At 50.9% G+C, this 16,041-nt stretch overlaps 1 protein-coding gene across 4 annotated transcripts in view; it reads right to left on the reverse strand.

Moving 5' to 3' along the window:
• The window catches only part of NDST2 (N-deacetylase and N-sulfotransferase 2), a 117,420-nt gene that overhangs the window by 12,984 nt on the left and 88,395 nt on the right, over positions 1 to 16,041 (reverse strand). For all 4 annotated transcript variants that reach the window (XR_009819149.1, XM_062000820.1, XM_062000818.1 and 1 more), the window contains 3 exons: positions 6,781 to 8,174; positions 1,177 to 1,264; positions 845 to 999 (listed from right to left, as the gene is read on the reverse strand). Coding sequence is in view for 3 of the 4 variants with exons in the window: in XM_062000820.1 (XP_061856804.1) it covers positions 845 to 999; positions 1,177 to 1,264; positions 6,781 to 7,773 (1,236 nt within the window). In the remaining variant the exon portion in view is untranslated. The remainder of the gene's footprint in view (positions 1 to 844; positions 1,000 to 1,176; positions 1,265 to 6,780; positions 8,175 to 16,041) is intronic.

The following is a 16,041-nucleotide window of genomic DNA, read 5'->3' on the forward strand; positions in this document are numbered from 1 at the left end:
TAGGGAAGAAAACGTTTTCTTAGGATTCTGTGAAAGATGACAAGTGGGATGTGCCTTCTCTTTAGCAATTCAGAGAAAAGCAGACATGCAGCCAGGGACTGCTGATGGGGAAGATAAGGGGCCTGGAGCTATAGTAAAATGACAGGAAAGATCTGAACTTCGTGGGGTTTAATTCCACTGTGTGGTTCTGTTCACAGTATGAAGGATGACAGCTCAGCCCTGGTGGTGTGCAATAAAAACAGAGCCCCCAGACGAAGCAACGACCTTCGCAGAAGTTAAAGCAGACACTCAAGTCTGGGCTCTAAGCACCAACCAGCGATGTGGGATGCTCAGGGCTTGCCCCTGCCCTGCCAAAACCCAGGGAATCTCCCCTGGACTTCCTAGATAAGTAACTTCCTGGAGCATTGCCTGGGGAGGCCAAAAGTAGGGCCATTAGCACACAGAGCATTTCATAACACCACCAGGTGACTTCCTTACAAAGCCACAGTGAATTAGGGTGGAAAAGCAAATGCTTTCTGACTGCCAGAGCCTGTAAATTAATTGGATTGGGATGGTAATGCTACAAGTTCACACCTCAGCAAACAAGAGCCATGGGATTTGCACCCTGGGACTTAGCAGAGCTGCCTGGGGCCGTGCAGGTGCTGGGAAACACTTCCCACTCCAGGCCAGGCCCAGGAATGGTGTTCCTTGCCTGAAGGCAGCAGGAACAACTTTCAGAACTGCCTATCTCTGAAATGCAGCTGAGTTACCAGGCTCATATTTGGGTTCAGTGGGGCCCAAATGGCTCCTCCAGCAGAGGGGTGTTTAAGGGTTGGTACTGTAAAGCAAACAAACTTCCCCTTACCACAGCAAACTGTTTGTTGAGCTTCATCTGCTCTGCCAGCACAGTGACATTGTGGAAAAGATGAGGCTGCATGTGACTCCACATGTGAGGGAACCACCAGAACTCCTTCCTGTGTTTGAGCAGCATGTCATCCCCTTCATCTTCCTCATCTGTACCTGCAGGGAGCAGAACAGGAAACGTAGAGACAAAAGGCAGAAGAGGGGCTCAGTGTTTGAAAGCAGCTGGCTAATCCCTGCACTGCTGGGTGGTTTCACCAGGGAACCATGCTCTCTGATGGCTTACACACACTCACACACAGACGTGCGGGCTGTGTGCAGGTGCTGGGAGCTTACCTGTGTGGTAGAATTTCCCTGAAAAGCCCAGATTGAAGGTGAAATTTGGGACTAAAGTTCTCAGCTTATTCTGGGTGCTCAGCAAAGCCTGTTGGAATGAAAGGAAAAAGCAATGTTCACATTGAGCTGCTCTGGAACGCTTCTCTGTGCTCTGCTGCTGCACAGCTCAGTCTGAAGAGGCACCACAGGCCTGTGGGGTGAAGCACAGCAGCCAAGTGCTCCACATACAGAGCCTTTACTTGCAGTAGTCCTGCTGTACTGAGTGATGCCACCTCAAAACCACAGTCAGATGATGCTCTCCAGTGAGAAGGACACACAGTGTCTGTGCTAAGGCAAAGGGAAAACAAACCTCACTTGCAAGCAGCAGACACATCCCTTCCTCTTTCCAGGTTCAACCTCAAATGCTCCCTTCCCCTCCCACGCTGGCTGGGACTTTGCTACTGCACCTCTGCCCTTGTTCTGAGCCTATGTGCTAATGCAAAGGAGGATGGGGCAGCATGTAGTACACAGCTGAAGGAAGTAGGTAATATCATGAACAGTAACTTTAGTTAGGGGGCTTTTAGCTAAGAGAGGAAAGCTGGATTGACAGAACTACTAGAGCAAGGAGTCCTGCCACAGCAGGGAGGGATCCCTGCCTCTGTGTCCTTTGAAAGTGCCCAAATGCTTTTGTAGCAGCAAACTTTCCTGGATTCTGGGAAGGAAACTTGGGGGAGCTGACATTCACAGTCATCACATCTCCTCCAGGTTCTCTCATGCCTGCTTGTGCCTGCTTTAAATGCTCAAGTCGCTACAGCCAAAGAGAAGGAGCCTTGTGCCACAAACCCCAAGGTCCAGCAGCGTACAGAGTAAGACAGCAGACAGCCTTGACAGAAAAAAACAAAACCCAGAGGCTCAGTATGCCACAAATAAGTAAGACACAAACTAATTCCAGTCAAATTTCTGCTGCTGGACAGCAGTAGAAAGAGAGAAGCCTGAGATGCATGCTCTGCTGCTGCCTGTGTGTCACTGGTACAGCTCCCTGGGGGACAGGCTCTCAGACAGGCACGTGGCACGAGGGTTGCTGGCAGGTTGCTGGTCCTTGCCCAGGCAGTTATTTAGGTTTTAATAGCTGGGCTGCTTTCCCAGGGCCCTCTCAGGTGCTGGGACTGCATTCCCAAGTGCAGGCTCTCGTTCAGTGCAGGGACCAGCCTCCACACTGGTGGTTCTCCTGACAGATCACTGCTGTCACTGCTCCCTCACAACGGGGCTGACCATCCACTGAGCAGCACATCCAGTTTAAAAACAAGGACTTCTGTGATTTACTTCAGCCACTCCTCTACTGGAAATGCACCCTGGAGCAAAGCAGAGCAGTTCTGTTCCCAAGGCAGGCAGCCCATCACCTGTCACACAGGGCAAGCTGGGAAGACCAGACAGATTATCCCTGCAGTGCTGCAGACACCCTCAGTGCTCTGTCTGAGGTAAGCAAGCTCTCAGACTTTTCCCTGGAAAGGCACTTCATTGCCAGCTCCTCCTCCTCACATGCACACAGCAGTGGTATGAAATGCAGCCCGGGACAAATGGCTCTACCACATCCTTCCCCCAGCCCTCACTCCAGAGCAGTACTTTGGGAAAGGTATGGCACATGATGCTTCCAGAACCTACCCCCAACACAGGCACTGCTTTTAACAGGTGCCTGAAGCCTCCTTTGCTGCACAAGATCCAGGATAGGCAATGGGAGGGCAAGTTCCCCTCCTGGAACCCTGTAGGACACAGGAACTCATCCCACACACCAGACAGCACAGACTGAGGCTCGTGTGTCTCTCCATAGAGGATCTGCCTGTCCAGCTGGAGGACAATACCCCATCCAAGCTGAGAGCAGCACCTTGAACACACTGCCCAGTGTCTTAGCAAAGGGCCACCTCCTTTTTGTGTCCCCAGAGCTGTCCTAAGCTTCTAAGTGTCTCTGCTGCCCCGAAAGGCACATGCAGCTCCTCAAGCCTGGGCAGGAAGCTGGAGGGAGGAAAGACAGTGGTTAAGAGGCTTAGCATTCCTCTGCACACAGGGAGATTTAAAGCCTGCCTGGGGTTACCATGACGACACATCTGCCTGATGGCAGAGCCCAAAAAGCCCTGCTCCAGCAGGCAGCAAGCTTTTGTGTCTGAGGGGGGGACCTGGGAGGAACCGTGGAGGCCCCAGGAATTCGGAGGTGATGGAGCCCTAAGGAGTCCTGCTTTCCTGGTGGGTCTGCAGCTAACCCTGCGCCATCCCTCTGCTGCTGCTGGCTCCTTTTCCCCACCACATCCCTGAGGTGGCACAGCAAAGGTGTGAAGAAATGTCTTCCCCCTGCACAGGATAAAAAAGGCTAAGGTGCCTTTGCTGGAGCATTCCTGTCTCCCTAGCACACTGCTGAGCTGTAGGGAGGCCAAACAATACAGGCAGAGACGATGGCACTTCACCCTGACACCTCTGCACCCTGTTTCTCTTTTCTAAAGCAGGACAAGCGTGACAGCATTGACAATATTTTACAGGTGACTCAAGTGGCGTTTCAGCTCTAGCCATAACCTGCTCTGAGAGTCTTAAACAAAAGGCAGCTGAGAAGTGTGGAGCAGGCTATTCATGCAGTGAGCCAGACGCAGACAGATCTTCATGTGCATATCTGAAAGCCTCGTTGCTCCTGTGGTACAGGACAGAGGGCTACAGCCTTTTAGCTCTCCCTCACCTCTCGAAAGCAAAACTTGCCTTCCCTAGAAAACCACCCCTCCAAGTATTTCTGTTCTATCCTTGCTGTCTTCCATTCCAAAAACGCTTCTCAGATGCAGCCCAAAGCCACAAAGGCCCCTTGCCCAGCTCAGCTCCTTGCTGGAAGCTCACCCCAGGAAGGAACCGACGGGGCTGGCGGAACTCAGACGCCACATCAAGGCCAGACCTGCTTCATGCTTGTCACAGGCTGTCACAGCACGCTCTGTAACTCATGACCTGCATTGCTGCAGGCCTTCAGTGCTTACTGGGGGCAGCCTCCCTGCAGGCCAGACTGACAGACACCTACATTCCCATGCACACTTCTGGGCACAATGCAAAAAAAGGTCAAAGCTTCATTCTGATCTTCCACACCCATCACTTCAAGAAAGGCTTTTTTACACTCTCGTGTGTTAATGTTTACTTCCAAGTCAATGTGAGGGGGGAAAATGTTTAAAGTGATGCCTTTTGTGGCAGCTGGGTAAAAGAATCTCTACAATCTCACTGATGGCTCTGCAAAGATCTGCTCAACAGTCACTACAAGCTCTTTGTGCCACCCAGTGAAAGACAAAAACTCTCTCCATGAGGTTCAAATCCTAGGGACAAGGAAGAAGTCAGAGGAAGCCACAGCAGGCTCAATGTACCCTCTTCATCTTGCTTCTTTAGGGCCTGATCCTCTCCCCATAAGACAGGGTGTCCTTGGCATCACAGTCACACAGGGCTGAACCTTCACACTGCTCTGCTTTTTTTAGCTGTGAAATGTTTGACTTCCAAGAATGTTTGCAGAGACTTTAGCTGTTTCACCCAAACCTTATCTCAGGTCCCTCAAAAAGACAGAGGCAAAAGAAAAGGTGGGAATAAGGGCGAGAGCCAGGTGCTGGGAAGAGCGGACACGGTGAGCCTGGGAAAACAGGGCATGGACAGATGAAGAGGAACAGGTGATGAAAAATGGAGGAAGAAGGCAGAGTGCTTTGACAGCCTCTTCTCAAATCCTCCCGCTGCAGAAACACCTTGTTCCCAGGGAACAGAGGATTGCCTGCAGCTGCCTCGCTGGCACAGCCCAAAGCGCGCCAGCAGAGGAGAAAGCATCCGTGGCATTCATGGCACTGGGATTTCTGCCTCCCTGCAACGTCAGAATCAGGCAGTTGGACACTGATGAGTATTTCCATTTCAGGTAAGACCACCTCCTGCAATTTGGAAAGGCAAGAGCTGGCTGGCAGCCACCCTCACCAGATTCTCTCTCCCACCCTCACCACTTGTAACCCAAAATGAAACGACTCTCCTTGATTTCCGCTTAGGCTTGCTAGCAACGACTGCTCACTATTTGTGCCCTTGTAGAGATTACCAGCAAGAGAGGCAAAAACTCATCTACTTAATCTTCTTTCCTCGTACCTAAAGACAACCAGGAAGGATGACAGAAGCCAGATCCGTTTGCATTAGGAACGGCTCATCTTCGTTGGCCGATTCCACGGAGGTTTGGTAAATTCCAAGGCTTATTTTAGACGAGGCTGAACGTGGAATTATTGAGAACAGAAGGGATTCTCTGAGATTTGGGTTTGTTAATTATGAGCAGCTCAAATCTCTGGGAAAGGGGAAAAAAAAACCCCACCCCACGTTCTCTTTGTGCAGCTCCCAGCTGTTTCACTTCAATCGGAGCTCCCGCTGCAGCCCTCCAGGAGAAGCGGGGACTCAGGGTTATCATCTCTGAAGGAGAAGCAAGCACGACTCCTTTCTTCCTTGTAAAAGAGGAAAGCTATCCAGGTCTCCTCTAAGCATCCTCCTCTCGGGTAGGACACCTACCACGGGCAGGCATTTGATCAAACGATCCTTTCGCAGGGGTTCCGCCTGGGAGGCTCCCTGAGCGCAGCCCTGCGTGTGGCAAACGCGCTCCCTGGGACGGTTTTCTGCCTTCACATAACACATCCAATCTTCAAACCGCTGCCCTGACCGCTGTAATCTAAGCCTTAAGATAAGGAGCTGTGTGTGGAGATAACAGCCCTGAAACACAGCCTCCCTGTAAAAGGCCAAAGCAAGCGGCAGCTGCTCCCCCCTCCTCTCCCTCCATCAGCAAATCCGTGGGGGTAGTTCTTGCTTTTAAAACATACAAATTCATTAACCTCTCGTGGCTCTGCAGCCAGAGAGCCTCTTTAAATGGATAAATCTGGGCTTTATCTGCTTTGCCTGAGATTCTCTGCTGCCTGATCACAGATGATTCCTCCATTTCGCCCCCTTAAAACCGAAACGAAGCATCTTTTGGAATTATCTTGTCTGGATTTGGGTTCAGCCTTTGTTTCCAAGAGCTTTGGCCACCTATCTCCTGTGTTGTGATGCACAAATGCTACAGAGGTGAGAATCTCTGCTGGTTGGGACTGAGCACCTTTCCCTGGTGAATTTTTGGCTATTCCCTGCCCAGAGATGGAGGTTGCTGGGAGAGCACGTGAGGAGCAGAGTGACAAAGCAGTGACCTTGGTTATGTCCTGAGGAGCCAGGTGGCTAAAACATAAGACTGTTAGCAGTGGACTGGCCCACATGTACGGTTTATACAGTACCATGTAACTAATAAATGTTAATAAATACAATTTTTCCAGGCTATTCCAACACAACTTGCCTTTTCCTTTTGAAAGGCAGAGTACACAGCTACAAATAGGCTGGGAGAGGAAACCTGCACGTGTTCCCTGTGCTGAAGAGGAGACAGGACAGGCCACCACAGGCACCCTCCTCTTGGATTCAGAGCTACAGAATGAAAAGTGCCCCCTTTAAACCTGCCGAGAGCATCACACACATCTCAAACTCCTCTGTTTAAGATGAGAAGGATCAAAGCAACCAAGCCTTTCCCTCAAACCAAAGGCAATCACGAGGAACTCGGCTGGGGTCTGCAGTTACTCTTACCTCTACGTCAGACACTTTCATGCGAGTGCCCTCCTTCCCCACAAAGATATCATCGATGTCAACGAGGACGTAGCGGTCGAGCGTGAGGCAGAGGCGCTTCCCAGTCAGGTAGGCGATGGCGTCCACGAAGATGAGCTTGTGCAGCCAGAAGTTGAGGTTATTGCCGAAGAGAACCCTCTGGATGCCATCGTGCAGCCCCAGGTCCTGCACCACCGTGGCGTGCAGGGCTTTGTGCGTGGTCAGGTGAGGAATGGACTCCGAGGACTTGGTGCTGGCCAACAGCACCGGCTCGTAGGTGCTGTGGTTTGACTGGAACACGGTCCAGTCGTCCCCTGGCAGGGGACCCTGCTCCACCTCGTTAGCCCGCGTGACGTAGAGCAGGGGAGCGCTGGGGTTGATGTGGTAGTCCCGCAGCCCCAGGTTGGAATGTAGGAAAAGGGGAAAGCCCTTGAGCTGAGCACTGAGCAGGCTGTTCTCGTTGGCTTTGAAGAAGCCTATAATGCCCACCCCGTACTCCACACAGTATTTGTCCAGCAGCTCCCGGTTCCAAGCGTCCAGGTTCACATATTTGAGGATGTTCTCATAGATGATAAGGGCGTAGCGGCCCCTGTCTTTGTCTGTCAGCGTGGGCATATCCCCTTTGCCAGGGGCGATCTCTGTCCTGTATTTGAAGCGGCTGGATTCCAGGATGGCCACTATTTCCTGCCCCAGCTGGGAGTAAATGCTCTCCACGAAGACGAGCACCACGGGGTCGGTGCGCGAGGTGTCCACGGACTTGGTGAGCCTCCAGCTGGCTTGCGGCGGGACCAGGACGCGGTGCTGGCTGCTGCAGTCGCTGAACGGCAGCGGCGGCGGCTCCTTGATTTTGGGGCTGTTGGTGACGTAGTAAGCCAGGATGCCCATGGAGATGAGGCTGAAGGCGATGAGCAGCAGGATCAACCTGTGGAGCTCCAGCTGTCGCACGTGCCGCACCACTTTCCACAGCTGAATCATGGTGAGGCGGGCTGCCCACCCCCTCCTCACGCCCCGCACCCACGGCGCTCCTGCCACCTCCAGTGCCACCCTGGCAGGACCCAGAGGTGGCTCACGAAAAGGAAAGAGCAGCTGCAGAGAGAGGCAAAGCTAAAGCAAACAGCTACAAGGCCAGACTCCCAGGGATCTGCCATTTATCTCAGGTAACCATGGCCCTCAATTCCCATCGCTCTGCTGTGCGCTTCCTCCTGTTCCTCCCCTCTCACTCAGGAAAGTCTTTTGGAGGAGCAGGGCTTCCCGAGGCTCCAACAGCCGATCAGTCTGTCATCCTGTGCACAGGCAGCTCCAGCTCAGCCCTCCCAGGCGTCCTGGCTCGCACGGAGCTGCTGCACACTCACATGATGGCACCGTCTCTTTGCACCCTGCAATTTAAAAAGAACAAGTCAGTTCTCAGCGTGAGCTCACGGTATTCAACAGGCTGGAGGTGAGATGGCAGGACCAGCAGGTGCCTGGTGGGCAGCACCACTGGCCTGGCAGCAGGCAGACCTGCTCCCTGAGAAGCAACGGGCAGCGTTTGTGCGTGAGCTTGGCACCTTCACAGCCTGGGGAAGAAAGGTCCTGGCGGTGTACAAGGACTCAGCATTTGCCTTGGGTCTGAGTCTCTCATGCTACAGCAAACACAGATGCAGTACCTGGCCTTCCTCAGCTCCTCTTTATGACAGAAAACATGAGCCCCTTTTACTCTAGCCTGTAATCTGAAATGAAAAGGAGGAGGAGGGAGCCCTTGAAGTCTCTGTCTTATCCTGTTCTCATGCTGAAGACATACTCAGATGTGCAAGTCCTTGCCAGTGACTCCCTAAGTCCTCAGAGCATTCCAGCAGGATGCCTTCAATTCCCAACAGCTCTCAGCTCCCGATTTCCCACCACTCTCCATGGGCCGCCCCACGTGTCCTGGGAACTCGTGTTCTGCCAGGGCTCTCACAACACGGCTCTGGAGCTGCACCGCAGAGCCAGGGGCACAGCCTGCCCACCCACTGCACACCTGACTGCTGCCAGCTCATTCTGTGGCAGGAGGAGACAAAACACCTCCTGCAGCCTTCCTCGCCCTCCCTCAGATGGCCCTGGAGAGCACAGAGCCAGTTTTAAGTCACCACCGGCACAATGCACATTTGGGTCGGTCTCAAATACGTGAAAGCAGCTTGTGAAGAAGCTCTCTCACCTCCTGCTTTGTGTTTACGACAACAGACTTGTTTTACCATATGTTGTTATTTTTCCAGAATAAAATGCTCAGCAGAGCCAACAAACACCACGCCATCTAAAACATAAACACCAGGGAAAGTAACTCAGCTGCTTCTTGGTTTAAAAATAACATCAAATCACTGCGTGGTTTTCTCTCCCTTACCAGGAGCGTGACTTACCTGCAGCCACACCACCAGAGTGTGCATTCCTTGGGGTACAGGCACATTTTTGGGGAGCACAATGCAAGGACACCCTGAATGCCAGGTGTTGCTTACCATGTTACTCATGCCCCATTTGAGCTAAAATCCCCTCTTCTTTTCTCTCAGCCCCCTTCTCACTCACTCCTCTCTCCTTTTTACTCACACCCCAACTCCTGCAGACACGTGCTCCACCACACACAATCCCTCCGACCAGCTCACAACACCAGGAGGCACAAGAGCAACAATAACAAGTACTACCACAACATTTCTCCATCTTTTCTCCATGCCTCCCACTTCTGAGCCTTTTTGTTGCTGGCATTCTGATAACACAAAGACTATAAGAAGACTGGCTTGCCCATGAGGTTAAGACAGACAAGAGGTTTTTAGATGGTAACGGCAGGGTTTTAACAATCAGCTCCACCAGGAAGGAACAAAACCCCTCCTCAGTGAGACAGATGCTTATTTTGTCATGTGCATTACTAAACAGAAAAAAATCCTTCTGAGTCAGGGAAAATATCAGTTCATGGATGAGGCCAAAAGTCCCACTGTAAAGACTCCTCACCAGGCTGTTTTCCAAACTACTGAAACAGACACAAAAACCCACCCCAGATAGAGAGACATAACATTGCAAAGTTTGTGACAGCAGGAAGTGTCACAGCACTCTTTACACAAGCCTTATAGTGATCATTAAATGCTATCTCAAGTAATTTCTACACCAGCAGCTCAGCAGAGCAGGGACTGGCTTGTGTCGTGCACAATGAATCCTTGGCCCCAATGAGGTCTTCAGAACAGACTGTAGACATGAAGCGTGTTACACACATACATTTCCACTGGAGAAACAGACCCAGCAAATCTTATTGAAGGTCACACTGCAAGGCAGAGGAGGAATCAAAAACTAACAAAATAAACCCCTGTTCCCCAGCCTGCAAACGGGCTGAGTCTCCATTCCCCAATGGCCCCGTGCAACAAACCCAGCCCAGTCAGCGACAAGAAGCCCTATGTTCCTCAACACAGACAACCCATCATCTTCCAGCTTTGCCTTGACATACTGTTATCTTTTTATTGGAAAAAAGACAATGGAGAGAAAGGGAGAAGTTCCCATGGGAAGATGTAAAAGCCAGAGTTGGGATGGGTTTTCCTGTCTTTGTTACTCCAGCAACAACTGATTCTGAACGTGTGACTCTGGACTGAGTGCAGGACATGGCTTGAGACTCCAGTTCAAGATCCTGACAGTATATGAGCACAGCACCCAAAAACATGTGCCACCTTTCAAAAGCAACCAGGAAAATCACCTTTTCCCCCTTCACAATGAGTCTTTCTTGTCCCCCTGACTGTGCAAGGAAGGCCCTGATGTTACTACCCTCGTACTTGATACTGGAGCTCCCCAATCACACTGAACTGCAAAAAGGGAAGAGCTGGCGGAGGCAGAGCTCAGCAGGGCAGAGGGAGGTTAGAAAAACTCATATAACAAATGCTGTGTCTTTTTTATGGGGTGAATTCCCCATCAGACACAGCTCCACACATCTCAGCTGTGGTGAGATGTAGTCTTCATCCTACTCCTGTGCAACAATCCATGCCAAACACCCCACTCAGACTCCTGTGCACTTGGTTTTCATTGAGAAGACTGAGAATTGCAAGTGGGTGTCTTCCCAAATAGCTGACATCCTTCTGCTTTTTAATGCCATTGGATAAAACAGAATAACTAGGCTTCAAGGATTCACTGTCTGAACATGTATCAGACAACAAGTTGTTTTTGCAGGAGAATATAACGTACAGAGGGATTTCTGAGCTCAGGAGCCCATGCACTGTGTGCAGAAACTTCCAAGCAAGTGTTGCTGGGGCAGAATTTGTAATCTAAACATCACAGGAAGAAACCAGAGTATGCTGATCTGCACAGAAGCCTGGCAAAGTACTGTACTACTCTTACAACTCTTTACCCCAAAACATCCGCCTGGCTACACCTGTGCTCACTCACCTCTCCAACTTCGTTTCTAGTGTTAGTTGAACTGAGTCTCTGCTTTGCAAAGAGCTGTAGCTTCAGCTTTCTTGGTTATCAGTTTGAGAAGGAAAATGGCAAAAGAACTGGATGATTCTGCAGAATAAGGATGAAACCAGAGCTGAAGCTAGGCTGCCACACCTGCAGTGCCCAGCTGAAGGGCAAGAGGGAGAGGAACCCCCTTTGCCGGGCACTTCTGAATCACGGTAGTGTTTTGGTAACAATGAGTCCATTCAAGCCTCTAACGAAGCTTCCAAACAAGCTCCCATTTGTTATATGGGTGAGCTCAAAAAAACCAAATGAAAAAAAGAGAAAAGGCCTGTATCAGATTGCTGCTCAAGAATCTGTCAGCTCCCATCTCTTTAACAAGGCTTCACAGCCACGGGGCACGCCAGCTGGCACAGTGTGCCTGTAGCTCTTTGGGGTCCACATCAGCTGGTTGAGGTACAAATGGAAAGAAGAGAAAACAAATGGAGCAACCAAAATTTATATTCAAAGGTGGGAGAGCTCCTCAGAAAGCACCCAGACCCAAACCACAAAGCCCAGAAAGGTTTATACTGGAGAAAGGGAGAAGAGGGGGAAACCCCACCAAACAACAACAACAAGCCACGCTGAAAATTGCTCCCTCTTAAAGGAAAAGAAAATACCTGTGTGGACTTCTGGGATCAAACTCCTTGGAATCTACCACCACAGCCCCCCAGGTTCACAGATAAATGAAGGCCCATTTGGAACTGCCTGTGAACTGCAGGAGGCTGCAGTCAGATGTCACAGCGAGGACAAAGCCCTTCCTGGCTCAGCAGGCTCCCACCCTGCCAGAAAAGCACCCCTAGACCAGAAAGCATCAGCTCAAGGTCAGCTATCTCACAATCCCCAGCATTAAGACAAACACTTGCTGGAGTGCATGTTCTGCTTCCGAGTGATAGACGGCGTTAACGTGAAACACAAGCGCGGTGAATTATCAGCTGCTAAGCCGCATGGCAACCGATGTGATACCAAAGCGAGACATGGATCAGAGCTGTGTGGGTTTAATGTCTGATCTCCAGATACTGCCAAAGCTTGGAAATTACTGTGGGAGATCAGTGCAGATCCTCAAGACCAGCACTTACTCCAAAGCAGTGGCCAGAATACATGCACCTGGGGCCAAGGAATGTGGAAGACAATGGGTGTCATTTGATGCCCTTATCAAGAACTTCTGTCATACAAGCTCCTTCCTCAGCTAAGCTACAGAAGGTCTTACCACCCTAAACTCCAGTGTCACAAGTTCATTTCCCCAGCCTCATTTATTATTCATGATATAAGCCCTCTTTCTGGAAGGCACAGCAGCAGGATCTTGCCTTTGTCCACAACAGCTCCAATTCAGAGGTCTTTCTTTGGCGCCTCCTGTGAGCCCATGGTTGCCTTGGGCCCCAGAGGGACTGCAGTAATTGAGTTACACAGTAATCAGAGAAGGAATCTGATTGATTTTTCCAACCCATTCCACTTTAATGGTGTCATCACGACACAAGATTCCTCATTAGTGTGCTCCATTGTGAGCCACCACAGCCCTGCCCTTGTCTGTGGTGGCAGCCCTGTGCCAGGCCTCCAGGTACGGCCCCTCTCTCTCATGAAGGTGGGCAAGCTGGCAAGCCAGCAGAGCACAGCAAATCACACAGCAACAGAATCAGCAGAAGCTCAGGAGAATGAGCACTAGTTGTATTCCACGTGGAAATGGCAGCCACATTGCAGTGCAGTTTCCAACAGAGCTCATTTTCGGGCTCTGGGTGTGTGTTTGAGGTGGCACCTAGTGCTAGTCAAATCTGGTGGTGAGAAAATGCCTGAGGAATACAAACCTCAGCTCACAGAGGCAAGAAACACTGCTGGTGCCCTTGTTGCTCTGAGAGGCAGGCTTGCTGTGCTTGGCCCCAGGCACCAACAGGCATCTCTGGGTACGGACCTGTGGGGGAGCTGGAGAGGCCTGGAACCTGCCAGTCTGATCTCAGAGGAGACGACCTGTGTGATGAAGCAGTCCTTATTTGATGGTTTTTACCATCATCCCCAGACAGGTATGTAAGTGCACACCTTCTGCAAGAGCGACAGGCTGCAGCCCCTGCTCAGTATCTGCATGAACTCCTCTCACAGCCCAGCCCCACGGACACCCAACCACAGGCTGGAGTTCACCCTTGTGCCAGCTCAAGGACGTTTGAAGGCACCATGGAGGTCTTACAGCTCTTGGAGAAGACAGCTCACACTGCCAAGCCAGTTCCATGGAGGCCTGCACAGGGATCCACGACTCCTGCAAGGTTCTTGCTGTTAGGATAAATGATGTACCCCTTCCACTGACGACTCAGTTTGCTGCAAACCTTTGTTCTCTTACTCCTTCACAACACAAAAAACCTCCCTTGAAGCAACGGGTTTAGACCTTTCCATGCCAACGACAGAGGCACAGCCCAGTACTACCTGCCAGCAACATAAACCATTCCTCTGCACTGAAAACAAAAAGGTCCTGCCTTGTAAGATCTTCCAGGAAAGCTGGTTTTCATCTCGTTGCCTTCTCCCTATCATACTATGCTCACTGCTCGGGGTCATAACAGCTGACCTGACTCATTTTCAAAAGCAAGGACACTTCAAACCTTCACATGGATGTATTCCTTCACGTTGAATGTCGGCGCCACAAGCCCCTACATGTTTCACTGTCTAGGCACAGGACAAACCTGGAAAGGGAAAGCAGTTGTCTCTTTTTTCAGCCTGCTCAAAGATCAGATATGCAGATCAGGAGCCTGAAGAATCTAAAAAACAAGAAAAGAAAGCTTCAGCCTTCAACAGTTGCTGAGGCTACCTACTTAAAAATAACAGGTAGCTTGGCAGCTGCACACTTCTACTGAAAGGAAAGACTACAAGTACTGTGGCAGTGCATGTGCTCACAGATGTCCATAAGCTGAGGGGATGGAACTGCACCAAGGCTGTCCAGGTCTCTCTAACACAGCTGCTCATATGACAGAAAGGAGGCACCTTCCTCAGAGATCACCCAGGGGACATACCCACTCCTTCATTTCATGTGCTGCTGAACCTCAACACCCAGGTGTCAGGCCACCACAAGAACGGCAGAGTTCCAATCTTGCCCTTCTGGTTTGTGCCTTTCCTGACACATGGATCTATGCATGCCCAGATCCTCACCCTTCTCCCAAACCAGATGATAACATGAGACACCAGCTCCTTTCTGCAGCAGCCATCTGGAGCTGTGGGACAAAACCAGAGTTCCACAGTTTAGAGGCTGCTACACAAAGGCACTCCGAGTTGCTCTCCAATCCCACCCAGATGGGAAGCGAGTATCTGAGTCACCCTGAACGCTGGGAACACACCATCTTCAGCCTCTCCTTTACACCAGCGATCAATGAATGTGCTCTATCATGGCAGAGAATCTCCTCAGCTGTGAGAAGAGGAAATAACTGCAGTTCCTTCCGCATTAGATATGGACAAGGATCTCATTTCCATCCCCTCTCGCACTCTGCTTATCACAGTTCAGATAACCAACTCTGCTGCAGAAGGCAAAACGTCTCCTCTGCTGCTTCTGAGTCACTTAATCAAGTGGGGAAATACAGTCTAACTGTGGCAAAAACAAGACAGCTCAGTGTCAGTCAAAGCTGAAGTGTCTTAATACAGAAAGCTACATTCTGAAGGTTTATCTGCAATTGCTGTGGAAGCAGCCTGATGATTCTTCCTTTGAGCTACAGTCTTCAAATTTCACCTCAATTAGCAAGAGGCTGATCTTTTATGTTCAATTGCTTCCCCCTGTCAGGTAACACACAGCAGCTAATCTTCTTTTCCAATCTATTTTACCTAGAAACATGACAGTAGGGAATGAGTTTAATACACTGAAAGTGTGTCCGGACTGACACCAGAAGAAAGCTGTAAGCATGCTGTACCAAAGCAGAAAACCTCAGGAAAGCTCTCGTGCTCACCTCTTCTGGTATATTTGCACCAGGATTCACGGGGTCAGAATTTGCTGGGCTCGTAAAAGAATGTGTTCCCTGGCTGTGTACAGCAGCTCCCTCCTGCCTGCCTTCAGCTGAGGGAAGAAAAAGTATAATGGGTGGAAAAGGAATAGCTTGAGGTCTGTGGAGATGACAGAGGCTGGCTGAGACCAATGGTTTGGAGGCCTGGGTTTTGCAAGACAGCAACAAATGCAAAGTGCTCTACTGCCCTCACCTGCACACTGAAAACCATCATCTGCTCTCCCACAAGCGTTAGGGCAGCAGCACATCCCAAGGGGGACTCTGTAAGCAAGACTGTCAGGGCTCTGCATACATCAACAGCCTCTGAATGCCCGGAGCAGCCCCCACCTACTGCCCTGCGAGCTGTACCTGAACTCAGGTCACAGTCTATGCGAGCTCTGTTACAAATCTGCTCTGCCTTGCTGGCCTGACCTCATACCTGCCTGGTGACTGTGGACTCATCTGGCAATCACCGGGCTCTGGGCTGAGCCTGGTGTGACTGACTGCCTCCGGCTGTCCTGTTCAGGTGTTGTTGCTAAGGCTGCTGCCCGTGCAGGAGGAGGAGGGTGGATGGAGACCCCTTGCACGGTGGGTCAGGGTAACTCCAGCCTCCTGGGGTCTAACAGCCTTGGGGGACTCTGCAGCAGCTTCAGGCACTGCCTCGTTTTCAATGCATGAAGCATGTGTAAGTGACAGCAGGACAGAGGCTGCTAGAGAAGCAGGGTGGTAACGACTTGTGGCTATTGTTAGACTTCCCTGTCTTAACGTGGGTGGAATTATTTAATTGTCTCTGAAGCCATCTGTGTTTGTCATTGTTACCAAATCCCAGCAGCACAGGCAATGCTCACCAATTCCCCTGCAACTCACTCTGCCACCTTCGTGA

This window comes from Colius striatus, chromosome 8 (assembly GCF_028858725.1).
Source record: "Colius striatus isolate bColStr4 chromosome 8, bColStr4.1.hap1, whole genome shotgun sequence".
NCBI lineage: Eukaryota > Metazoa > Chordata > Aves > Coliiformes > Coliidae > Colius > Colius striatus.